Raw genomic sequence first — 26,716 nt, forward strand, 5'->3', positions numbered from 1 at the left:
CTGGTTAGATTTGAGGCTATATTTTATATATTATAGGTCTATTATTATTATTGCTTATAGCAATAAAGTCTAATTAACGAATATTAAGTTTGATTATTATTAAACAGTTATTTATTTTCAGTCAATTAATGACAGCTATTGTTATTTATCTGATGTAGAATATAGATAGTTAGTATAGTTTCTTACCTTTTACACACGAGGAATTCCAGATAGCTGCTCTGAAAATAAAATCGGGAAAAGCAGCTGGCCCAGGGCATATACCGCCTGAAGTATTAAAACGCGTGGTGGCTTAACAAACCTGACTATGCACTGAAATTGTATAACTCTCTTGGGGTAGCTGCTATTTTTCCAGTAGAATGGAAGCTAGCAGATCTTGTTCTTATACCAAAAAATAATAAATTGCCTTTAGATAATTCTTCCTATAGACCTATCAGCTTACTGGATATGGAAAGTAAGCTGTACGAACACCTAATACTTAACAGATTACAAATTGAATTGGACAGAACTGGTGGCCTTTCACGAAGACAATAGGGATTTAGAAGAGGTCTACAGACAACAGATGCAATTAAATAAGTTATAGAAATTGCCAAGTGCGCTGCAGGTTTTGCACATGCAAACAGAAAACTATGTGCTATGATTACACTTGATGTGAAAAACGCTTTTAATAGTGCACGGTGGAATAAAATCTTAAATGAGTTGAGAACTAGATATATCGATGAGCATCTTGTACAATTAATATCATCATATCTGAGTGAAAGAAAAATAAAACTTGAATCGTGTGAGACCACTAAGATTGTGTCAATTTATGGTGGTGTTCCTCAAGGATCCGTCCTTGGCCCAATCTTGTGGAACATTCTTTTTTGCTAGAGATCCGCATGCCAGATGGAATTACACTCGTTGGTTTTGCAGACGAAATCGTCATGGTTGTAACAGCTAGTAGTGAGGAATCCTTGATGAATTTGGCTGACACCGGACTAATGCGAGTAACAAAGTGGATGAGGAGGCAAAACCTTCAACTTGCACCTCATAAAACGGAAGCAGTTCTACTAACGACCAAGAGAAAAATAGCTAGACTATATTTTAATGTAGAGCAAACAATAGTTAATCCGAGTAGTGCCATTAAGTATCTTGGTGTATGGCTGGACTCAAAACTGACGTTCGGGGTACATATTGACAAAACTGTTGTTAAAGCGCAGAAGACGATATCGGCATTGACTAGTCTCATGCCGAATATCAGGGGTCCCAAACCCTCCAAAAGGCGTATTCTGGCAAGTGTGGTACATTCGCAATTACTGTATGCAGCACCGGCATGGCATACTATAACGCAGAATAAAAAACAACTGCAGAAACTTATAAGAGTGCAGAGAACAATATGCATCAGAGTTTGCTGTGCATACAGAACAATATCTGGTGAAGGTGCTTGCGTTGTAGCTGGAATTCCTCCAATAGAGCTTCTAATAAAAGAAAGACATGCAACTTACTGCGGGTTGCCAAAGCAAGAAACTCGAAGTAAAATGATTACTGAGTGGCAAAATAAATGGGAAAATGGAAAACATGGCAGATGGACATATAAACTTATCCCGAACATTGAAAAGTGGATTACTAGAGGCTACGGAGAAGTAGACTACTACATAACGCAAGCGTTGTCGGGTCATGGGTGCTTTGGTAAATATCTGTTTGTTCGAAAAAAAAAGACCACACCTCAGTGTATATATTGTCATGCCGAAGATGACGCAGAACATACTTTATTTGAATGCCTTAAATGGGATCAAATTAGAGGTCAATATTTGCAAGATACAAAAAAAGTTTTCAACATAGGAAATGTAGCAAATAGCTTAGTTGACGGGGAAAATGCCTGGGACAAAGTTACAATAATTATAAGACATATTATGGAAAATAAAGAGAAGGAGTCCCAGATGATGCAAAGTCTGATAGTAGAAGATTAAGGACAACGGCCGGATTGAAGAAATGCGAAAGCGGATTACAATGCAGTTCTGTGGCAGGGTAGAGGAGGGTTTTTTTAGCCTTTAGGAATCCGGCACTACCCTTTCGGGGTGTCTTATGGAAGATATTTTCCCTCCTCGACAAAAAAAAATGTAGAATATAGAATGTATAGGAGGGGTATAATAAGATAATCACCGCGACCTTACAGATCTATTGTGCCCCCCTTTCTTGAGTTATTACTCATCGTACAGTTTCAACTCTCAGGGCTTTGACAAAAGAGAGACGGTTATACAGAAATTAATTCTCCATCTTCTATATCAGTCGTCCCAAACTTCATGGCACGAATGGTTGTCGTCTCGGCGCACTCAGGGATGAGGTGTTCTGGTGTCTTATAATCGTACAGAAAGTTTGAAACTTTTTGGTTTTACTTTACTAAATAATTATTTTTTCAGGTAGTAATATTGTTAAATTTGAAGTTCAACTTGATATAATGTCATTTTAACTTAACGTCAACGGTTTTTATAGACCTACGTGTTTGAAAAGAACTAAAGTGTTCTCGAATAGTTGCTTTTAGATATTATGTATAGTTTTTTTCTTTGTTCTTTCTGTTTTTATTTATTCAAACGACGGGAAGAGATATACTTCCCGAAACGTTAAGTTTTTTTTGTCTGTTACGCAAATTTGTTTATTAGTAAACCACTGCTGACAATTAGTCTCCGCTGAATTAACGCAGCAGTGTTTACAAAAAATAACTATTTTATTTTGTAGATTTTCTTATAGCGGCGAAATAACCACAGGAGTTTTTTGAAAAGGTTTGTAGGTTTATATTATCTTACTAGTTCCAGTAAATACCATAAAAAGAACTTCAAAAATAATAGTAATCATAGACTTATAGAATTCCAGGATTGGGGGAAGAAGGGCTTAAACTCCTAAATAGGTCTCTTTCGTACGCCACTGAAACGAACTAATACGGAAATTAATTGAAGTAACATTTGTTTATTGTGTTGTTTTCACTAAGAGCAAGTGAATTGGTGCGACTCATTGACAGTTCGAATGACATAGAAAATAAAATAAACAAACGCCGCTTGTACCAACACGGTAATGTTGACCTGTGGGTATAAGTAAGATGTCTCAGAAACGCCATTGAAAGTCAATTAGTTGCGGAGAAAAAGTAAAATCGGCCGATCCCTAAACCAATCCTCAAGAAAGTATGTTGCGATTGTCGAATGAAATAAATTGGCGAATTTCATTTCTAGGAAATTACAAACGCAAAGCCAATTAAATATACGCGTGTGATAAGAAGTGGAATACGAATGCGAAAGCAATTTTACTAAAATATAACCGGTCTCTGCCGGACGGTGGTCAAGGTTAATATTAATAAGAGTAATTATAGAAGTCGACGTAAACTAATAAGAAACATATTATTTAGGAAAAATTGTAAATACAAGGTCCGGCAATAGTGCGTCGGGCATCTGTAGCTCCTAGAATAAAAAATTTGGAAATTTTGTTTAAGTGCAAACCTAAAGTATGTACTGGGATGATTTCAGGAAAATATTTTAATTTCTACAGAGTGGATTAACATATGTTTACATATGGAACAGTTGCTTGGTACACAAAACTAGAGCAACGTACAGCAAGGCAAAACCTGTGCAAAATACAGAGACTGGCATGTATCTGTATCACAGGTGCCATGAGAACATGTCCAACAGCAGCAATGGAGATCATTTTAGACCTAACACCACCGCATATTGTCGTCGGTAGTTATGCCAATACGACAATGATTAGAATGGTCATAGACGGAAACAGTACTGGGAGAATTTTTAGGTCAGGGGCTTGGAACACCCTCAAAAAGAAAATTCCACTTCTCCAACTCCCAGTGGATGACATACCAAGAATTTACAACTTTGAGAAACACCTCACTGTAGTATTGAGTAATAAAATGATTGGAAGGAAGAAACGGTTACTCAGCATATAAAAGACCATACCATAACGTGGTATACTGATGCTTCCAAAACCAAAGCAGGGACAGGGATAGGAGTATTTGGGCCGAAAACCAAATACTCCGAACCAATGGGCACCTACCCCAGTATCCTTCAGGCAGAAATTTACGCTATCGAAAGATGTGTACAATTTATCTTAGATAAGGAACTATCGAAAACAGGAAATTGCCATCCTATCCGACAGTCAAGCAGCACTAAACGCGATCAACTCAGTAACCATCAATTCGAAGTTGGTCAAAGAATGCCTAGAGAAGCTCAACAAGTTGGGCAAAGAAAATAAAGTCCTCCTACTCTGGGTGCCTGCTCACCAAGGGATAGAAGGCAATGAAAAAGCAAATGATCTAGCTAGGAAAAGAGCGAACACTCCACTAACTGGACGAGAACCGTTCTGTTTTCCAAGCGGAAACCAACTGAAAGCGGAACTGAAGAATCTGGAAGACTCCAACCGCAACTTGGAATGGGTATCCTCCAACGGTCTAAGACACTCGAAAAAGTTCCTCAGAACCTACGACCGAGAAAATCAAAGGCTTTCCTTGATTTAAGTAAAACAATCTTCGGATTGTCACGGGGTTTCTAACAGGACACTGTCTCCTCAACGAACATCTCAGTAGGCTGAAGCTGAGAAACAACGGCGAATGCAGATTCTGTGGGGAATATGGGGAAACACCAGAACACCTCATCACTGAGTGCGCCGAGACGACGACCATTCGTGCCATGAACTTTGGTACGGCTGATGTCAAGGATGGAGAGCTGGCCTCTATGGGGCCGTCTCAGATACTGGCCTTTGTTAAAGCCTTGAGACTGTATGATGAGTTATAACTCGTTATAGCTCAAGAAAGGGGAAGCTGCCTGAAGAAGGCGACAATAAAGTCGCGAAACGTCGCAGAAACATTGTTTCCTTTCGAGCCTATCCAAACACCCACGATTTTTTTCTTTCTGCGTACACCGTATATTATTGCATTCTTGGCTTCCTTTCAGATCACTTTATTGACATTATTGACTTTTAAAAAATTTGAAAGTGTCAAATTATCTAAATTTCTACCCTCTTCCATTTCCCTCACCCATTTCCCTCACTTGGTTTTTTTTAATTTCTCGCCTCATTTAATTAAGCAAAATATTCTTGTAATATCTTTATTAAATACTTATCTAACATCAACAAAAATAAACAAGAAGATTAACTAACAATAATAATTGAAGATTTTAATACATTTATTTGTTGAAATTAATGGTAAAATTTGACTTATTGTACGCGTTAATCGATTTTGTTAAGGTGCAGCCCTGATAATGTGTTTCACTCATGTGAAGTTTAACTGCTGCAAAAACTTAACTCCTGACTTGTGCCAGGTCTTCTAATGTCACCGAAAGAAGGTAAAGAGTTTGGATTGGTACAGGAAGACGATGGCAACGATGTCGTTGAAGATATCATATTTGCGGTTTTAGTTTGGTTTGCTACAGATGCATCCACATAACCCTCAGCCACAGCACTGGATCTAGACGCTTCAGCTGTAAAATATCACCTCCTCAAATATTCGTCTAAAAGCATGACCTGTGTAGGTTTTCGCATTGGGAAGTTTCAAAAAGCTAGCAATTTTGTACGGAAATTTAGATATAGAATTGTAGCCAAAGGGTTGATTTCGAGCTTTTCCTAATCGATATTGAACAAAAAATCTCTCATTTTCAATATTTTTTGGTAACTGTATAAATTCTTTCACAATTTCTATCCAACTTGTGTTAGTTATCATAAATGATCTGCTCTTATAAGTTTTTGTATCGGGAATTTCTATGCAAATGTTGTTTTCTAAAATATCAATATGCGTAGTTTTCATCTTCAGTAGCTCATCACTTCGACCTTCGACATGCCCCAGACACACTTACTATAAGCGCAACCTAAAACAATGAAAAGGAATATTTAAAAACAGAAAAAGCAAACATTTAAAAAAAACTTACTTTAATAGGAAGGATTTTTTGAGGTGCTTTCGTGAGAAAATCCTCCAAGTTTTGCCTGGTAAAAATACTAGATTTCTTTGGCTTAAAACTTACATTCTGGCGTTTTAAAAAAGCGACGAGTTTGTGATATTTTGATATATCAGTCTTTTTTCTTAATTCTAGCATTGTCCGTATCATGCTGTACGTAGCCCAAAGAGTAGATGGCTTTTTCTGCCTTGCCATGTCGCTAAAATATGCCATCAAGACTGTCTCCGAAGAATCTACTATTGTTAGCATAAGTCTAATATTCTTAGCATTTCTTTCGGCACACATTTTTCGTATACTTTCAATGTTATTTCATATCGCCCCCTACTTTCCTCTGGAAGTAAATTAGCTTCTGCTCTTTTGCAGCTTCTGTAAGTTCTGGTGGACTACCAATATTAAAGTAGCCTTCATCATCAGAACTTTCCGACAACATTCTGGCTTTCTTTGTTATATAAATTCAAAAAAGCGAAAGAGAGATTCAAAACTGTCACTTAGTTGTTTGTTTTGCTGTTGAAGGTTGAAGGTTTGCGACATAACAACCACTGGTACCGGTACCTATCGATATGTAAATGCCAAAACAGAAAACGACACATTTTCGCATACTTATTTTTTTTTCAAAATTAAATACTATCCCTATTTTTTAAATAATGATGTGGTTCTAAATAAAATAGTATACAAACCTCGGAGGAAAGTTTTTATTATTGCATCGAGATTTACTCTCGACAGTAATGAAACTCTTCCCCTCCCCGGTATGTAATATACTATTTCAGCCTTATTTATCAGGGTCAGCTGGTACTTTGATAAAACTTTAAGTTTAACTTAAAAGTTTAAAAACTAACTCTTTCTATTGTCAAAAATAATGAAAGTAATACTCTTATTTTTTGTTACAGGTGCCAGGAATAAAATGAAGTTTCCCAAGATATCCTCTTGATGTAAACCTAAAAATTTATTAAACAACCTAGCTACCTATTGTGATTCAATAAATACATACAAAAAAATGTAAATATCTGGTTAGTGAGTGTTATCTCTGAAGAAAATGGCTCTTAAGTTAAGGAAGGATATCAAAAAGTCGTCGTACTATGTTTGGTTTCTTGGAGCGAAGGAATCAAAAGGACTAAGAGGATCCGAGTACATTATACCGGTTGTCAAACATTTAGAAGAGAGAGAAAAAGACGTGGAACCTTTCAAAGTTACTCTGCAAGTAAGTAACATTCAAATTATCTATATATGTTTTACCTAATTTATTATTAAATATTATTACTATTAGTTATTATTACTATTAGTACAACCTTCAGCAGTTTCAAATAACAAATAATGGTATTTTAGATAATTACAAAAAACCTAATTTTAAAAAGTTTTAACATCCTGTAACTCTGAAACTATGCATTTCCATACCCATGTTTATAGGAACTTCTTTTCATAATTTATGATGAGGTATCAACAAGTACTTTTTTAAAACTTTTGCAAGTTAATGATATTTATATTAACTTTTTTTTAAAAAAGGTTTCTTCATAGAGAACTCGGACTGTTCTGACGATTAGAAATCAGTTCGAAACACCAAATTTTTGCGAGCACTTTAAACTTCATACGCATGCGTAAAACCATTGTAAACAATTTCTGACTGCTCTGTGAACGAAGCTAGTATTTTTAGTGGATGATTCTCAAAAACTGTGCAACAATTGGGAATATTATAGAGTCTTCTACAGGCTATTGCTCAAAGTCGGTATTCTAAAAATTATCTGCATTGGGGATTATTTTTATTATATTTGTATTACATGACATTCATACGAAACAACATTGTCGTAGGTTTCACACAAAGGGCTCAAAATTGTACAGAACGTGGTGTCGCAAGGTGCGAAGAACTCTAAACCGAAAAACGAGACAATTAAACACTTCATCCCCCACAATACCATCACCTACGTGTACCAACACGAGGACATCATAGCCTGCATCCTGTTATTATTCAATCCGGTGACCAAGTGTCCGCTGCACGTCCACGCTTACAGGTAAGGTTTGATATTGTATTGAGATTTATTTATTAACCATATTAAATAAGGTGTAGTTGAAGGTTATGGTAAGGTTTTCAGAATGGATCATATTTTTAAGCCTCATTCAGGACTTCGAAATTAGTGTAATAAATTAGTTAAATTATGCTTAAAAAATTACGATCATTCACCAATATCTGTAAAAAATACAATTAAAATAAATAGAATATCCTAGCAATCGCATGCTGTAGTCAGTTATAATAATTAACTTATAAAACAATAAACTTTTTAGTTATAACCACAATTTTTCCTGACAGATGATAATCAAACACAAATTTTAATTTTCAATTGTGTCATTTCTTCTGTTTGAAAAAAAAATTATACGGAAAACAACAATTGACATATACATGGCAATGACATTTAACAGTTTTAATGTTAATATTTGTATTAATTTCTATTGTCAGAATGAAATTAATTACTTTATTATACACAATGATACAGTAATTTAGGTAAAATCCACTTACAGGAAGCGTTTAAAGTGATTTAATGAAAATTATTTTTAAATGGTGTAGTTTAAAATTCGAGATTTTTTTTTATTTCCAAAAACAATTTTTTTGGAAATAGATTTGTGTGTCTGGAAGCGTTCTAATCTTTTATAAATTTTCTATAATGAGTGTTAATTTTGATACGGTTTTTGTCAACTTTTAGTAAATGACGTCTACAAATTGATATCGTCAAAATTAAGATCGATTGTCATTTCCCAGTAGTCTTTCACTCCGTTTTTTTTTAGATCATACGTTCTCATCATCTTCTGGCATAGTATCGGTTTAAATATAGTGGTTTAAAAAACTTTTTTAAATTTTTATGACACAGCTCGAAATTTTAAGTTATAGAGTTTGTTCTTTTTCACGAAGTGTTGGCCCATGGGATGGATAATGACACGTAGAAAATTAATTTTCTACGTGTATGTAGAAAGCTGGGTTGAAAATGTCGAATATGTGAATATTAAGTAGAAAATGTATAAAATCGGAGTACCTATATGTACAAAATTAATTTTGTATATTTAAAGCTGTTTTTTCCTTATACACGTTTCCTCCTATATCGGATATTTTTTTAAATTCTATAAGTATTAAAACTGCAATACGTTCGTGTGCGATATCTCTATTTTGTGTTATTTTGTCTGAAGACTGTAGCTAAAGTTTGACTCGATAGTACAAGTTTTGATTGTACTTTTTTTATGATTTTACAAAAGAACCCTGGTTTCATAAACTATCTACATAAGTAATTATTGTAGTTCGTATTTCATATTCTTAATATTATGTTAGTTATTGTGTATTTTTTTTCTTGTTTTGTTGTTTTGGTTTGTTGTTGTTCTGTTTTTTCTTATTCTGAGTTTTACTATTGAAAAGTAGTTTTTGTTAAATCTAAAACATACTAAAAAATACGATATGCCTGTGAATTATGACAGACACAACTGCCACTGTTAGATCCTCTCGTTGGACAGACCATTTATTTCAAATAATATAAAAATTCCTAGTTAAACTTTTATGACACAGTATTATCCATTTGTTAAATAATATTAATTTGTTTCTTTTATTAATCATTGTGTTAAAGTATTTAAAACAAATAGAATTGCAAAGAATGGCTTTTAATATACAAAACTAATTTTCTACATCAGGACATGTAGAAAATGTAGATAATTAGTTGGTGTAGAAAATAGGTAGAATATGTAAACTTTTCTACTTACCTGTTAAAATCAAAAACAAAGTCCAAACCACTGTCAGTGACTGTCAATGTACTGTTTGACAGTGGTTTGAACTTTATTTTTGATTTTAACATTAGGTTTTTTATCTGGGAATTTTATTTTTGTCAAGCTTTTGTTTGTATTAATCTTTGTATTAATACTTAACAACATAGTTATTAATACTTAACAACATAGTTGCTAGAATAACAGACGCTACCTTTATTTCGATCTTTAAAAATATTGCTTGCTGTTAATTTTTTCTATCAAATTTTTATAATTTTATCTAAATGTGTTAACAAATTTGTGTTTCTGGATGAAACGTTGTATTATTGCTTCGGAGATGTTAGTTTATTTTTTGTTGAACGACTAGTGATTGAATGTCAGTCCAAAGAAATTTTGTTTCCTTGTAGATTGTGTAAAAGTGAGGAAGTCAATCACCGCGAATTTATAAATCTATTGTACCCTACTTTATTGATATATAACTTAACATACAGTCTCAGGGCTTTGCTAAAAGCCAGTATCTGAGACAGTTTTACAGCGATTAGTTCTTCGATATCAGTCGTACCAAAATTTATGGCAGGAATGGTCGCTGTCTCGGTGCACTCAGTGTGATGAGGTGGTCTGATAATTCCACATTTTCCCCACAGAATCTGCATTCGCCGTTGTTTCTAAGCTTCAGTCTACTGAGGTGTTCGTTGAGGAGACAGTGTCCTGTTAGGAACACCGTGACAATTCGAAAACTGTTCTTACTTAAATCAAGGAAAATCTTTGATTCTTCTCGGTCGTAAGTTTAATTGATAAAGTCATTCCAAGATGATATTTTGTTTTCTCCCTTTATTAAACTTATTATTTTTAGATTTCTTCTTCTTCTTCATGTGTCTTCTCCTCATCGAAGGTTGGCGACCATCAATTGGAATTCCTCCCTGTCTTGAGCCAAACGGATAATTGCTCTGGTCTCTCCTATATTAAACCACTGGCGCAAATTCCGCAACCAGGAGAACCGTTTACGCCCAATGCCTCGTCGTCCTTCAGTCTTTCCCTCAACGATCAGCTGTAGGAAACTATATTTGTTATTCCTAAAAATATGACCAAAATATGCTGCTTTCCGTGGTTTGATTGTGGTAAATAGTTCTTGGTCCTTATTCATTCTTTCTAATACTTCAATATATGTTATTCGTTCGGTCCAGGATATTTTCAACATTCGTCGGTACAACCACATCTCAAATGAATCCAAGCGTGACATGGTCCGTGCCTTCAACGTCCATCCCTCGACTCCGTATAACAATGTAGACAGTACATAGCATTTGGTAGCTCGCCATCGAGTAGTCAGATTCAGGTCCCGGTTGCAGAGTAGAGTTTTCATTTTGAAAAAAGTGTTTCTGGCTATTTCAATTCTATGTTTGATTTCTTCATCAGGATCCCATTTATCATTCAGCCACCACCCCAAAGTACTTAAATCTTCTAACGCTTTCTATATTTTGGTCTTCTTCTTGTATCCTGATATTTTCAATATTTAGTTTGCTGATAATCATAAATTTTGTTTTGTTTATGTTTATCTTAAGACCATGACTCTGACTAATACTGCTAACTCTGTCCACCAGGCACTGCAAATCTTTCTCATTGCTAGCTACGAGCACCGTTAGCATCGTCAGCATATCGGATGTTATTAATAGGTTTACCATTCACCTTTATCCCCACCTCTAAATCTTCCAACGCCTCCTGGAATATCGATTCAGAGTATAAGTTAAACAGAAGTGGCGATAATATACATCCTTGCCTGAGGCCTTTAAGAATGTCTATATCCGTTGTTGACATATTTCCGATTTTTATACGAGCTGACTGATTCCCATATAAGTTTCTAATGATTCTTATGTCTTTGTCATCTAACCCAATTTGTTTGAGTAAATGTATCAGCTTGTCGTATCTCACGGTATCAAATGCCTTCTCATAATCTATGAAACATGCGAAGGCACTTGTCTGCTGATCGAGGCATTTTTGGATTAAAACCTGTTATTGAGAACAAATCATCTCTGGTTCCCAGTCCACTTCTAAAGCCGAATTGAGTTTCACTTATATTTTCGTCAATCTTTCTCCATAGTCTAGAGTGTGACACGCAAAAACACTTTTAATGTATGACACATATAAGGCTTATCAGGCGATACTCGTTGCATCTTTTGGAGTTTGCCTTTTTAGGGAGAGTTACAAATGTGGATTGCAGCCATTGTTTAGGTATCTCTTGGGTAGTGTAGATGCGAGATGCGATTTATAGACTAGGTAATCATAAAATGCACAAATCACCCATCGGCAGTAGCCTGGGAAAATACTTACCTACCTACATAATGCATTTCAATCAAGTCCGTGGTCTATCATTGCTTATTTATCAAATAATGAAAGCAAAGAGCCGCGCCCAAAGAAATGAAGGAAATAAACGGATAATTCCGCGTAGGTAGGCCATAGTCGAAACGTGCCACTTTTCGCCACCCAGAGAAAAATTGCGATTTTTTTTCGAAAATTCTGAAAGTAAAAGTGGTCTTGATGCAAAAGCCGACTCAGGTGAAGAATATTGTTTGTTGCACTTGCAATTGTGGTATTATAGAGGTTAGTTCTCCAGTATCAGTAGTACCAAAATTTATGACACGAACAGTCGTCGTCTCGGCGCACTCAGTGATGAGGTGTCCTGATAATTCTTCATTTTCCCCACAAAATCTGCATTCGCCGTTGTTACGCCAGGGCAGTTAGCACACTGCTCTGTGTAAATGCTGCTCCCAAATAGGGGAAGTTTTTGCAATCAAGTTGATTTTTTCATAGATGATAGTACTCATTAACAATACCCTGTAAAAGAAAGTTACACCTCCTAGAGCGCTTGCTTCCTCCGCCATGTTGAATTAAAGATGGCGTCTGATCCTTTTCTTTAAAAAAATCGTAACTTTCTTATTCATTAACCGATTTTCGTCAAGTAAAAATCATTACCTTTGTTTTGGACTAAAGAATGAAATAAAAATATAAAACTATTTTGACAGGTTGTTTTTCTGTCAAAAATAAAAAAAGGAAAATAATAAAAAAAATCGAATTACTTTTCTTCAATTTTTTTTGAGCCGTACTTCGTAGGAAAAAAGGTTAAAGAATATGCTTTTGTTCTGATTTTGAAACAGTCCTTGAGTTTATGATAGGTTGAGTAGTGCGGGAGATATAGTGTATAGTGTATCTTTAAAGATACAAACAAAAATAAACTTATGCAGGATGTAAAAATACTTTATTTTTTGTTCGATTGACATAAAATAAAAACAGTTGCCTTTGGTTAAACATATGAATTAAAAAAAATATTAAAAATAAATAAAAAAAAACAGAAAAAATTGTTATTCTTAATAATAGATAATAATAAAGACTGAAATTCTTTTTATTCCAACAGAAAAGTATAAATTCAACTTTTAATAGCTTTTAACTACAAATACATAATAATAACTTTTTCACATTTGTATTTACACGTCACCATCATCTATTTCCACTTCTTCATAATCGACTCTGGGTGCATTTAGACAGGCTTTTCCGATTATAAGAAGCACAAACACAGTTTGCTGTGCAAAAATCTTTGCATTTGCAAAAAAAATTTGCCATTAGGTATTCGGGTCCTGGATGTTTGGTGTAAGTCACTGCGAAAAGCTCATTGCCACTGGCAAACCACCCCCACTCAAGTGGATCTAACTCGTTTCCTCTCCAGCTTTGTACCTGTAATATACTCTAAAAAGGTGTTGATTACTGGAGTCTTCTGTGGGAGGAAGATTTGCCAAATCAAAATTAGATCCCAAACCTTGTGTTCTCAAAGTTCAATTTTGGCCTCATTTTTTTTTTGGAAATTTTCCTTTTTTGTCCTTTTTTTAAAATATCTCCCATATCCTTCATTGGTCTGTACAGTTCGTCTGCTGGATCTGTGTCTATGAAAGGAATGCGGACAAAAAACATTTAAATAAACAACAATGAACAACAATATATTTTATACGTCGACTTGACGAGTACGTCACCGCAAATCGCTCCGCCCACTCATTTTATTGGCTACTTGCAAATTTGTCGAATTTTTATTGATGGGGCGCGTCGTCTAATTTTTTACGAAAAACATGGAGAGAATATCGTTTCCCCTCTCACGGATACCCCGTAGCTACAGAACGGACAGACGTACTGTAATTAGTTATACATTGTTGGATAGAGCATAGGTGGTGCTCATTAACGAGAATTTTTTTACTTCTTTAGTACAGAGTGTTGTAGAAATCGATCAAGTCAAAAATTTGCAAAATCAAAAAATCCTAAAAATCTCGAAAATGATAAATTGTAAAATGATGGTTGATGTGTGGATAGAGCTTGTGGAGCCCTATAATTGCCTCATTTAAACTGTGAATGAACCCATCTAAAACGAATAGTTTTTGAGATATTTCTTTCTATTTTCCTTTGAAAAAAAATCGATTTTTGAATGTTTCAATTTTTTGTACTTTTTTCACCTGAAACGTGTAAAGTGCGTTAAAATATGAATATTAACAACATTTTTATCTTTTGTTTTGCATTATCATACACCTATTTTAAAAAATTCCCTAAAATTAAAAAATCGATTTTTGTTTTTTTTTCTCGCCCTGTATACGACTTTTTGACAAACTTTGTTATAAAAATAGCTTCTATTCCTCCTTAATATGGAGTTTGTTTGAGGTAAATCGGTTAAAAAATAAGAAAGTTACAGTATTCAAAAAAATATTGTGTCGGCTATCTTTAATTCAACATGGCGGAAAAAGCAAGCCTCCTAGAAGGTATAACTTTTTTTTACAGAGTACTATTGATGGGTACTATCATCTGTGAAAAAATTAGCTTGATTGCAAAAACTTCCCCTAAAGGCTGTAGCGTTTTTTTTAAACCACTACCACTGCGAACGGCAGCTTTTCATCGGAGAGCAGTCGTGGATAAGGTATTTCACTGGAAAGAAAACTAATTAATAACAATAAACAAAAAAATAGATATTGGGCGCCAGGCATGTACAGAGAAAGAAAACACAGTTGTATATTACTTAAAACTAATGACTATATTCATTCATGATGTTCGTTTGTTTTCTCTCTTTATTATGCTTATTATTTTTTAGACTAGGTAATCATAAAATACACAAATCACCCATCGTAGAGTTCTAGTGAATATGTAGTGGTTATATGTCAAAGAAAGTGGTGGTAAGAGTTGTACTAAATATCTATGAAAACAACTATGATAAAATACAAGACATGTAAAGTTTAAGAGAATATATGAAATGTAGCATTACTTTAATTAATTTGATATATTTTATATGATGTTAGTGCAATAATAATATCTATAAAAAAGTAATACTATTACAAGACATAATGCAATGAAACCTAAGATCTAAATTATATTTTAACTACTAAATCGACATGAATGTTCTTAACAATCTAACCACTCAACATAGTCTATACGATATTATTTAAGATGTACGTTATTGTTTAAGACTGTAAATGTTTTGAATGTTAAATGCAAAACTATAACTTAAATCTACACTTAGCTGTTCTTTATGCAATCCTGCTTTAAACAGTAACAGCGTGAGGTGGTCTCGCATCTCTGTACTCAGCCATCCAACACAACCAAAGGGGCCAGAATGAGGACACCATGACTTGATACACCCGTAACTAACTAGCTTATAGCTGGGAACGAAGCAGCATGGGACTCAAGCTACATCCACGCTGTGGCACTTATATGTAGGAAAAAAATCATTCTAACTGGGGACACTCGTCCACAGGACATCTGTACATAAGATAATGTCTGTACATAAGACACTATCCGTACCTTGAAATAGTCCCGTACTTTGGACCCTAAAAGTATGAAACTCTTGTTTAAAAACCAAACAAAGGTCTAATAAACAAAATAAACCTACCTCGAAATCTCTTCCGAGGGCTCAATAAATAATAAACAACATGTCCTTTCTTCCATGTGACATTCTGGAGGACAAAAGAAAAGGACGCCAACGTGCCAGCAAAACACAAATACAAGTTGGGACATCCGTAACTCTACCCTAAAATATTCAATAATAATATCGGAATCTATAAAAATAATATTTCATCTTTACCTGTTGCTTTGAAATAGCAGCTGATCCAGATTATACAGCAAGATTTAAATAATCACCATTTCTAAAAACCTAAAATTAAAAAAAGAATCGATTTTTATTTTTTTCTCGCCCTCTATACCACTTTTGACAAACTTTGTTATAAAAATAAGCTTCTATTCCTCCTTAATATGGAGTTTGTTTGAGAGAGTAAATCAGTTAAAAAATAAGAAAGTTACGCGTATCCAAAGAATATTGTGTCAGGGTTGTCTCGAAATTCAACATGGCGGAAAAAGGGAACGTAAAAATTACGCCTCAAAGGTGTAACTTTTTTTACGAGAGTACTATTGATGGGACACTATCATCTGTGAAAAGAATGTAGCGATTGCAAAAAACTTCCCCTAAAGGCCATTATTTCACCTAACTGCCCTGGCCTATGTTTCTTAGCTTCAATCTACTGAAGTGTTCATTGCGGAGACAGTGTCCTGTTAAAAATCCCGTGACAATCCGAAAAGCGTTCTTACTTAAATCAAGGAAAATATTTGATTCTTCTCGGTCGTAAGTTTAATTGATAAAGTGATTCCAAGAAGATATTTTGTTTTCTCCCTTTATTATGCTTATTATTTTTAGACTAGGTAATCATAAAATACACAAATCACCCATCGGCCTGGGAAAATACTTACCTACATAAAGCATTTCAATCAAGTCCGAGGTCTATCATTGCGTATTTATCAAATAATGAAAGCAAAGAGCCGCGCCCAAAGAAATGAAAAACGGATAATTCCGCGAAGTAGGCTATCGTCGAAACGTGCCACTTTTCTTTTGGAGAAAAATTGCCATTTTTTCGAAAATTCTGAAAGTAAAAGTCGACTGGTCTCGATGCAAAAGCCGATTCAGGTGAAGAATATTGTTTGTTGCACTTGCAATTGAGATATTATCGATTTGCAATAATAATTCTCAAAGGCGGAATCGTGATATGTTAATGGTGGTACCGGAATCACCTGTACGTGTAATAATAAAATGTATTTTATTGGAATAAATATTTCTCCCACAGAATTCTTGGGAAAAGAGAGTTATGGATTATTACCAGTATTACCACCTTTTTAGGATTACATTTTTAGGATTAAATTTTTATGGAAACTAAAAGAATTTCGAACTTCCATTGCTTTTATTTATTTTTTACTTACGTTATCAAATATTTTCCATTAAAAATATCAAGGTATTTTAAGAATTAGTGATGAGGGAGACTGGTCTTGGTCTTGCACAAAAATCAAGACCATTGTGTGGAACCTGCAAGACTAAAACCAAGAGCAAACTATTCCATTCACTCATCACTATTAAGATTTATCTTAATGAAGGTGATCTCTTCTTTACAGATGTGATTCATTAGAAACAGCATCCCACTTGAAGCAACAGCTTCAGATCTTGATAGAAAGGCCGGAAAATCAGAAGAAGATTGCCGAAATAGAAAATAGACTAAAGCCTGTTGAGAAAACTAAGAAATTGGAAAGTAGTATAGGTAGTGATACAGGAACTTCAACCAGAGAATCAGAAAGCAGTGAAGAAAGGTTAGTAGTCTGATATTTATATGTTTATTAAGTTAACTTAATCTCTGACTTCCTTTCATTATTATATACTAGGAAAAAACCTACCTTTAGTTTATATTAAATCTTCTTTTGGTTTTAATCTATATGAGAAGTTAAAGAAAAAAAACTAGATTATCGGGCTTGATTTGAAAACACTGTTGATTAGCTATTTCATTTCTTTAGGTATGCTCTGGAAAACTCTAGAATATCGACTCTATACGATTCAGTAGCGGCTGAGTTGAGGGAAAAACTGGGTAAAAAGAATTCGCCGATATTGTTACCTCCTAGAGACTACGACACTGTACATAGACAAAAAGGCAATCTGACAGGTATACATGCCTTTTTATTGTAAACTTTTTATTTATCACTCTGGGCGAATGTTTTGCAAATTATATTAGCATCATCATCAAACTAACTTTAGTGTTCAATTACATATGTCACTTTTAATGGCCATCTTGGAGGAGTCATTCAAAGTGATAGCTGTAGGTAGGTTGTTTCTAATTTTTGTTTCATTCTAACTGTACATCAAACTACCAGAAAATATGTAAACAAAGATGATTAAACTCGATTATTTCACTCTGATTGATTCACTTTAAATCTATAAGCGATACCAAATAAACTTTTAGTTATGTCATCGAGGGCGCGATTATTAAATTCATTGTTGCCAACCATGGACATATTCGGCGCCGGGCTGACTAACTGGAATTTAAATTTTCCGCTGGGAATTCTGGTGAAAGCTCTGCTGTAAAAAATATCAAGTTGCCACATTTATTTATTTCTTCCCTGACATTTTGATTCGTTTTGACACTTTAGTTTTGTATTACGAGTTTTTAGTTCAAGTGAATTGTGTTGTGATACTTTAAGCTTAACATTTTTTACTAGCAAACCTTGCAGTTGAAAATAATCCTTTTTAAAACCGCTCGTAGTGCGAGGTGTACAAGATGCCGAAGCAGCTTAACAGTCGTTGCAAAAAACTCATTGTAACCTTATTAGAATATTTTGAAGGGAAAAGCGGTAACAATGGCCTTTTATGTCCCTTATGTGCTGTGAAGGAAGTGAATTTTGTTTTTTTCCCAAAATATTTTGATTAAAAGAAAATGAATTAAAGTGGGCAACGCTGTGCCGGTCAAGTTTAATCACGTGATCTATACATCAAAAGTTATATAATGTAAACACCGCTTAAGTGAAAATATTTTGTGTCCAGAGTGATTAAAATATATGTGTTTTGTAGTATTGCTTGTTAAAGTTTGATCATTTGTATATGATAATTTTAATGTTTCCGAACTGTATTTTCATATTTTACTACAAATTTTCAGGAATCGAGTTAAGGAGATGTTTGAACGCGAACATCGTAGGACAAAATGTGAAAAATAAAAGGCTAGAATCATCAGGAGGCAGTTCGGGGATTGGTTCGGATCATCCCCCAAGTCCAGAGAGTCCAGACACTCCAGATTCCAGGTTTCACACACTGGAAACCCACCACAGTACTAGCGGTAAGTTTATTTTTTTATTAGGTGTGGAAATTTTGTTGTGTTTGATGGGTTTTTCAATTTTAATGCTAGATTCATCTAGATTATGAAATTATTCGTAAAAACTTTTGTGAAATAAGCTAACGAGCCACCCTTGTTCCATTTGAAAAAAATTAAGATGATTAAAAATACGATTTCGACATCTTTTAACCGGCCAGACTAATCTATTTTTCTAAGGCTCCTTGATTAAAAATTGGTGTTATTAACACTGCCACGGCACTCTAGAGTAAAATTTAAAATATGTATTTTTTAAACCGAAATTTCAAAAGTTCATATATGATATGTGATTCTATTCAGAGTGTCATTTTCCATCGACTAAAGTAGAAATATACCGAAAGTGTGGTTTAAAAATCAAAAGTTGTAGTCATTTCCAGTGAAACAGGAAGTGGCCAAAAACAATTGAATATGTCAATTTATGTCATATATACTAACATAAAAAATCTCGGTTTTTTATTTGAAAATATAAAAAGTTATAGGGGTGAGCCACTTTCCAGATGTACTCGGTATATATTCTTTAAAATGCATACCATTAATATAGCTTATTCATTAAATACACAAAGTGCTCAAAGAAGAATGAAGTAAATAAACTTAATTAACGTTTTTAATTATAAAAACTAAAAAAATTATGCATTACAAAAGTATTCATTTAATTATTACTAATTAATGTAAATAATTGTTCATCGGCGAAATAAAAGTAAAAGTGTGCTGTTCCAAAAATCCAAATGTAATAAGTGAATGGTTTCATTTATAAAAATATGCTGTTCGTATATAAATATTAATGAAATTATATTACAAGAAAGAGAATTTAATTTTATCAGAAAATTGCACTCCGTGAAAATTGTGTGTTTAGTTGTTTAATTATTTACACGTAGTTGTGAAAATTACCAATATATGAGTTAACTATTGGCAGGGTAATATGCCTTTCTTTAATCACATATACAGGGTGGTTCGAACTGTACTCCGGGAACTTTGGAAATATATTCTGCAGATGAAAATAAGTAAAAAAGTTCTTATGTATGTCCTAAAATGCTTAGTTTCGGAGATACAGGGTGTAGAAGTTTCATTTTTATTTTTATTTTTTTCAAATAATTTCTTAAGTAACGTCAATATTTGGATGAAAAAAAGTTTTTTTTGACATGAGAAATTTGATTTTGACGTCAATATGACTTCTACTTGTAGAGGGCACCACCTACATACTTTTTAACTGGTTTGAAGAGTAATAACTTTTTGTCCGTACCTGTATAAAACTACTGAGTAAAAAATATACATTTACGACGTTTTTTACTTACAAAAGGTTACTTGGCCAAAATCGTTACGAGTAATGGTTCTCGAGATATTTGGAATCGAAATTATCAATACCTGTCATCTCTCTCTCTCTCTATCTTTATTCCTACAAGAGGAATGTAGTGGTCAGGTGATGTGTGAGGTTTGTCTCCATAATTCCCTGTCTTGTGCTTCATGTACAAGCGTGTGCAGTGGCTTGTGGGTGATCTTTGATAGCTGGTCTATCCATCGGGAGGGCGAGCGGCCTCTTGGTCTTCTTCCCGGAACCTTGCCCTGTATAATGAGCTTTTCCATACAGTCAGTATCCCTCCTCATAACGTGACCGAAATATTTAAGCATACGTGACTGTATAGAAATTGAGAGGCGTTCTATAATGTTCATTTCTTGGATTATGGATTCATTGGTTCGCCGGACAGTCCAGGGAATTCTGAGCATTCGTCGCCAACAGTACATCTCAGTTGCGTCAATTTTTTTCATTTCTGACTGTCTCATCGTCCAGGACTCGGAGCCATACATTAATATAGGAAATATTAGGCAGTGAACAAGCCTTTTTTTTAAGTGTTTAGATATGTTTTTGTCTCGCCATATCTTTGAGAGTTTTCGCACTGCCACTCTTGTCATTTCACATCTTCTCCTTATTTCGCCCTCTAACGATCCCGTGTTGTTTATAAGTGACTCAAGATATATATACTGACTTACAACCTCAAAACGACCAATGCTCACTACATCAGGTTTGTTATTGTTTTGCCTGTCGATAATCATAATTTTTGTTTTAGAGGGATTAATTTCAAGTCCAAGTTTCTCGGTTTCGTCTTCAACCAATTTTAGAAGCCGCAGTAACTCTTCTTCGTTTTCTGCTAGAAGGACCGTATCGTCTACAAATCTGAGGTTGGTAATTTTGTGACCATTAATTGTTGTCCCCCCTTGCCAATGTTCCAATGCCCGTCTCATGATATATTCAGTATATATATATATATATATATATTGAATAACTGAGGAGATAGTATGCACCCCTGCCTAACACCACAGGTAGGTTGGAAGTCTTCCGAAGTAACGCCATTGATGGTAATTCTGCTTTTGGTATTTACATAGAGATTCTGTATCAATGAAATCAAATGAAGAGGCACGCCCATTTCTTTAAGAACCATCCATAGTTTTGACCATTTGACTTTGTCAAAAGCTTTTCGATAGTCTATGAAAGAAATATAGAGCGGATTGTTAAATTCTCGGGCCTTTTCGATAATCTGACGGATATTCAAAATTTGTTTACGTGTTCCTCGACCTCTTGTGAATCCTGCTTGCTCTGGAGGGATTTGTGGTTGAATATACGGTTTTAACCTTTCGTTAATGATATGAAGAAGAATCTTACTGGCATGTGAAATTAGCGCAATGGTACGAAAGTTAAAAAAGACATAAATTAAAAAAAATAAATAAAGTTTTATCATCATTTTTTCGAAAAAAAAATTATGATTATTCACAAATTTATCATTTTAGTCAAATAACTATCTGCTCAACATGTTTATTTTTTGTCAATGATGACATGTATTCACTACTTCCGTTCTAAATATCTTGAAAACGGTTGTTTGTAGAAATTTTTATAAAGAAACATTTTTTACGTAAAAAATCACGGAAATGTATATTTTTTCACTCAGTAGTTGTATACAGGTATGGACGAAAAGTTATTACTCTTCAAAACAGTAACAACACATGTAGGTGACGCCCCCTACAAATAGGAGTCATACTGACATCAAAATCAAGTTTCTCATGTCAAAAAACTACCAGACACCAATTTTCATCGAAATATTGACGTTACCAAGACATTAACTTCAGAAATTAGTTGGAAAAAAACGAAATAAAAATAAAACTTCTACACCCTGTATAACACGAAACTACTAAGCAATTTAGGACATACATTTATACGAACTTTTTTACTTATTTTTATCTGCAGAATATGCTGTCGAAGTTTCCGGAATACAAAATAAAACTTCTACACCCTGTATAACACGAAACTACTAAGCAATTTAGGACATACATTTATACGAACTTTTTTACTTATTTTTATCTGCAGAATATGCTGTCGAAGTTTCCGGAATACAGTTCGGACCACCCTGTATTATCTTTTATTACACTACTTTGTCCCCTTTACGTTTGCTAGAAAATCGAATGCCAAGAAAATCTTAACAGGTTTATTTTATATTGTCATAAAACAACTGTTGGGTCGTTAAAAGAAGAAAGTTATTCAACTTTAACAATGAATTTTTCATAAATAACTTTTTGATACTTTATTGAAATTGTTAGAGAATAATACATATGAAAATGACGGAAGAAGGAACATATTTTTTTGATATAAGCTACTTCCATTTACATGTAAATGTTCGACATATGGTTTGCTGTATAATATATTATGAGCTATATTATATAAGCTTGTCTCGGTAGAGATTACAATCAAATTTTCGTAATAGCTGTAGATAATAATAGGAAAAATTCCAATGGGTTAACATTAAAATTACTAAATAATAAATTTAGTTGCAAAAATTTGACAAAAAGCGATGCAAAGTATGGATAACTTCCGCATTGATGGAGATCATAAAATTCATATTTGTACATGCTGGTAACTTATCTGCCCAATACCAGAGCCAATACTAAATAATGTCAAAATATATTTTTCATAGCCTACTTATAGGTCTCTGACCAAGTTACAATGAAAGTATTATAAAAATTGTTTAACTAACTTAATACCATAGCGGGCCTGATTTTTAAAGAAAATTTGAACTTAAATTGGATAATTAGTAATAAAAAAATGTATAGAAATGATTAGCGATGGGAACTATCGAATGAATTAGACTATCGAATGGTTAATGAATGAATGATTTCAACTATCGAATGGTTTTATTCGAATAAAATCATTCATTCATTTGTATACTAAAGCATATGTGACAACCTCGCCGTGCGACTAAATGGTTATCGTTGAGTCACGACTATCGAATGCTTTTGATAAATGAAATTTAGTATTCGTTTGATTTTTGTATGCGCCAGTGCATTATTAGTTCTTCCAAATTTTTATAACTTCGCCGTATAAATACTGTGCTATTTTTGCATTTATTAAAATAGTTAAAATACTAAAATAGTAGTTATTTTTTAATTTTATTTATTGACGATTGTGTGCATGTGCAGGTGGTCAAAATTTTTCCGAAAATTTGTGTTGTTTTCCGTAGTCCGATCTTTCAGTTATTTAATTTTATATGGTATATGGTCTATTTTTTAATGGGAAATTTTGAGAAGTAGCAATTTTTAAGAGGGATGAGATGAACTTACAATTAATTTTAAAAATACATATTTGCATTTTAGATGTTTTAATAATATGAATTAGTTGGAACTTAATAATCATATTTAAGTAATGTGGTTAAGTAAATGGGGGGTTATCGAACTCAAACTATGGGGTGAGAAAATTAAAATGAAAGTTTTACACGTGCCAATTTAAAAAAAAAGTAACGATGTTTGTATTTTGTTTATGCTAATTCTCTTACATGTAGTTTTTTGCGAAGAAATATTTCATTTATTTTTTAAAGTAAATGCCAGTAAAAGTAATATAATTAATTAATATAATTTTTAAATAGAGATATAAAGCACCTAATATAAATAATTTTGATTTCTAATTTTTTATTTATATTTTCGTTCCATTACACTGCATGCTTAGAAAATTAATAAATGTTTATATTTCATGATTTTAAAATTTGTTGTTAATATAACAAATTAGTTCTGTAATTATTATTATTTAACAAACCAACGTTGCCAAAAAATTTAAAGACTATATTATTTTTAAATAGGATCTAATATAAATAATTTTGACATCTAATTTGTTGTTTATATTTTGCTACTACTTAAAAAAATATTGATATTAAATCATTTTAAATTTTGTTGTTAATAGGTATAACAAATTATTACTGTTATTATTATTTATTAAACCAGTCTTTGCTTAAAAACATTAAAAATCACTTTCATGTTCTTACATCCAAAATAACAAGTATTATTGCAGTGTAACAACAGAATATTAATAAAAAAAAATGCAGAATATATAGACATACTATCCCTAACTAACTAAAGCCAAACAATAATATTCTTTGCTAATATCAACTAATGCCAAAATATGGCAACAGCGCCCTTCATAATGTATTTTCTGTGTAAATACTAGCACCTCAATAAAAAAAATAATGTGTCCTTATCTATATCTGACTCCGCAAAAAATCAAAGATGCCGGCTTCTTTCATAGCATTGCCACCGACTGCTGTCGGGTTTCTCGGAAAGAAACCTACGTCGCCGGGCGACAACTAAAATTCAGTTAATATTTTATTATAATCGATCCTGACGAATAAATGAATTTCATAAATGAATGAATTGTATAAATGAATGGTTTTTGCTGCCGAATTACTAGAATACAATATTTCAAGGCAGATGACGGATCTATTCGATAATTTTTATTCGAATAGTTTTCAACGAATGTTTTCTTACTAACTATCGAATTATTCGAATGAATTGCAACTATCGAATGTTTCGATTATATTCATTCGATAGTTCCCACTACTAGAAATGATCTCACCTAGATGTATGTAAGAATTATTTGTAGGTTACATTACGGCAAGCCATTATTTCTACAACATCTAATTTTTCATAAAAATCTATTAATTTATTCAAAACATTAAACTAAATATGATACTAGATAAATATTTGAATGATGGACTGGTTGGTGATAACTTCTATTGGTAGTAGGTAATACCGAAACAAGTATGAGCGAAAATAAGTATTTCATCTAAATGGCTGAAAATTGGTATATTTATGGAAAACTAGAAAAGAAACATCTTTTTACAACCGAGAGAGCAACAGTACGAAAGTGTAGAGCTGCCATCGCATCATTGAAAAATAATTTTAACAAAATTTACACTTTTTCTGTAAATTTACACATTTCCTGTAAATTTACAGATTTTTTGTGAATTTACACATTTTCTGTAAATTTACAGATTTTCTGTAAATTGCATGCGAAATTTACTACTCAGCAGGACGACGTCGCGGCATCAACCTCTGTTCGTTACTCAATAGTTACAAGTTAGCCTTGTTTTCCGCTGGTTAAGGTGCCATGTGTGCAACTTAACCAAAAATTATGGACAAATGCATTAAAACCTATTTTCAAATCAGTCGCGTCGGCTACCGACAGGTCTCAATAAACTATCTTTCTCGCGCTTATAGATACTCATTAGACTTTTTTGTCGCGCTCATTTAAAATCTTTATTCGCGTCTGACAAGTACTTAAAACCGTTGAATTCGTCTGGCGATTAACACATATTTTTTAATATTATCTAATAAACACGCTATAAAAATTTTAAATTGCCTAGAGTATATTTTCCAGGTATAATTATTAAATATATTTAGAATGGTCTAGTTACACTTTATAACCAAAAAATAATCTGGCATACTTATTTCTGGGTTAAATAGATGCTAAAATTTAAGAATAAACAAATTTCAAGTTGCCTAAAGGATATTTTTTGGATTGTTTTTTAAATGTCATTGGTTGCGCAGTAGCGAAATAACCTCAAACCCTCTGCCAGACTTAGGGTTCCGGGTTCACCAGTTAATAAAGATAAATTTTTGTTATTCTAACTTGCCTAAAATATGTTCTTTAAATATGTCATCAGCTCTTAGACTAAGAGTACTCACGTAAATAAAATCAATTATTATCAATCTAAATATCAGGGAACTCAATGGGAATTTTCAGTGGGAACTACCATAGACAAACTAACAAAAGCAAGACGCGTCAACGCTGTACTGCAAAACGGTAACAAGTTTGATAAGAGTTTATTACCGCGCTTGCGTCAACTGGCCTTTTAGACGAGGACGGTTTACTTATGGATTGTGTATTTTGTAGTAGCCTTTTAGACAAGGATGTTTAATTAAAAAGCGTTTATTAAAATCAAATAAATTTATTTCCATCGGTAAAATAAACAATAATTTCTGGACATAACAGATATAAAAACAAAAGTTAAATAAACGAAAACGTATTTCTCTTATTAAAATAACAAAAAAGATGATAAAAAAAACAGTTATGGTAAACGAAATAAAAGCATTATTCTTCAAAAGGTACAAAAAAATAATTATGTATATTATAATATTAATAATAGGAACAACAAGAAACATCTTAAAAATATAAAACTTTTTCAAATATAAAACAAAAACATAAACTTCACATTTTCACAAGAATTTGCAAAAATATTAACATTTCGAGTCTATTATAAAATATAAAGCACGAAAATTCAAATCATAAAAAGATTAAAAAGATAAAGATTCTTATAACTTACAGTCAATTTGTAGGACCTTCGTTTTGTCTACGTTAGCGATGTAATCACAATAATATGTATAATCACAGTAATTATTATGTTCTTCATAAATGTAAAATGTATTAAATTATTTGTTTTCGTTTTGTACGCTAATAAAATAATAGTAATAACCAAACAAAACGCAAAATCAGGAATTCAACAGTTCGTTCAAGGCAAAAACGTTTTTCGTTTTATTTAGGTTAGGTTTGACGAGTGCGACTGCGCGATG

The 26,716-nt window shown here is 33.2% G+C and overlaps 1 protein-coding gene across 3 annotated transcripts in view; it reads left to right on the top strand.

Annotated features, from left to right (window-relative positions):
• The window catches only part of LOC115881504 (trichohyalin), a 205,518-nt gene that overhangs the window by 98,128 nt on the left and 80,674 nt on the right, over positions 1-26,716 (top strand). For all 3 annotated transcript variants that reach the window (XM_030899009.1, XM_030899011.1, XM_030899010.1), the window contains exons 3-7: positions 6,806-7,116; positions 7,722-7,921; positions 17,100-17,291; positions 17,493-17,638; positions 18,626-18,802. In XM_030899009.1, the coding sequence (XP_030754869.1) occupies positions 6,952-7,116; positions 7,722-7,921; positions 17,100-17,291; positions 17,493-17,638; positions 18,626-18,802 (880 nt within the window). In that variant the 5' untranslated portion in view covers positions 6,806-6,951. The remainder of the gene's footprint in view (positions 1-6,805; positions 7,117-7,721; positions 7,922-17,099; positions 17,292-17,492; positions 17,639-18,625; positions 18,803-26,716) is intronic.

Source organism: Sitophilus oryzae, unplaced genomic scaffold, assembly GCF_002938485.1.
Source record: "Sitophilus oryzae breed Bouriz unplaced genomic scaffold, Soryzae_2.0 scaffold_172_pilon_pilon, whole genome shotgun sequence".
Taxonomy (NCBI): domain Eukaryota; kingdom Metazoa; phylum Arthropoda; class Insecta; order Coleoptera; family Curculionidae; genus Sitophilus; species Sitophilus oryzae.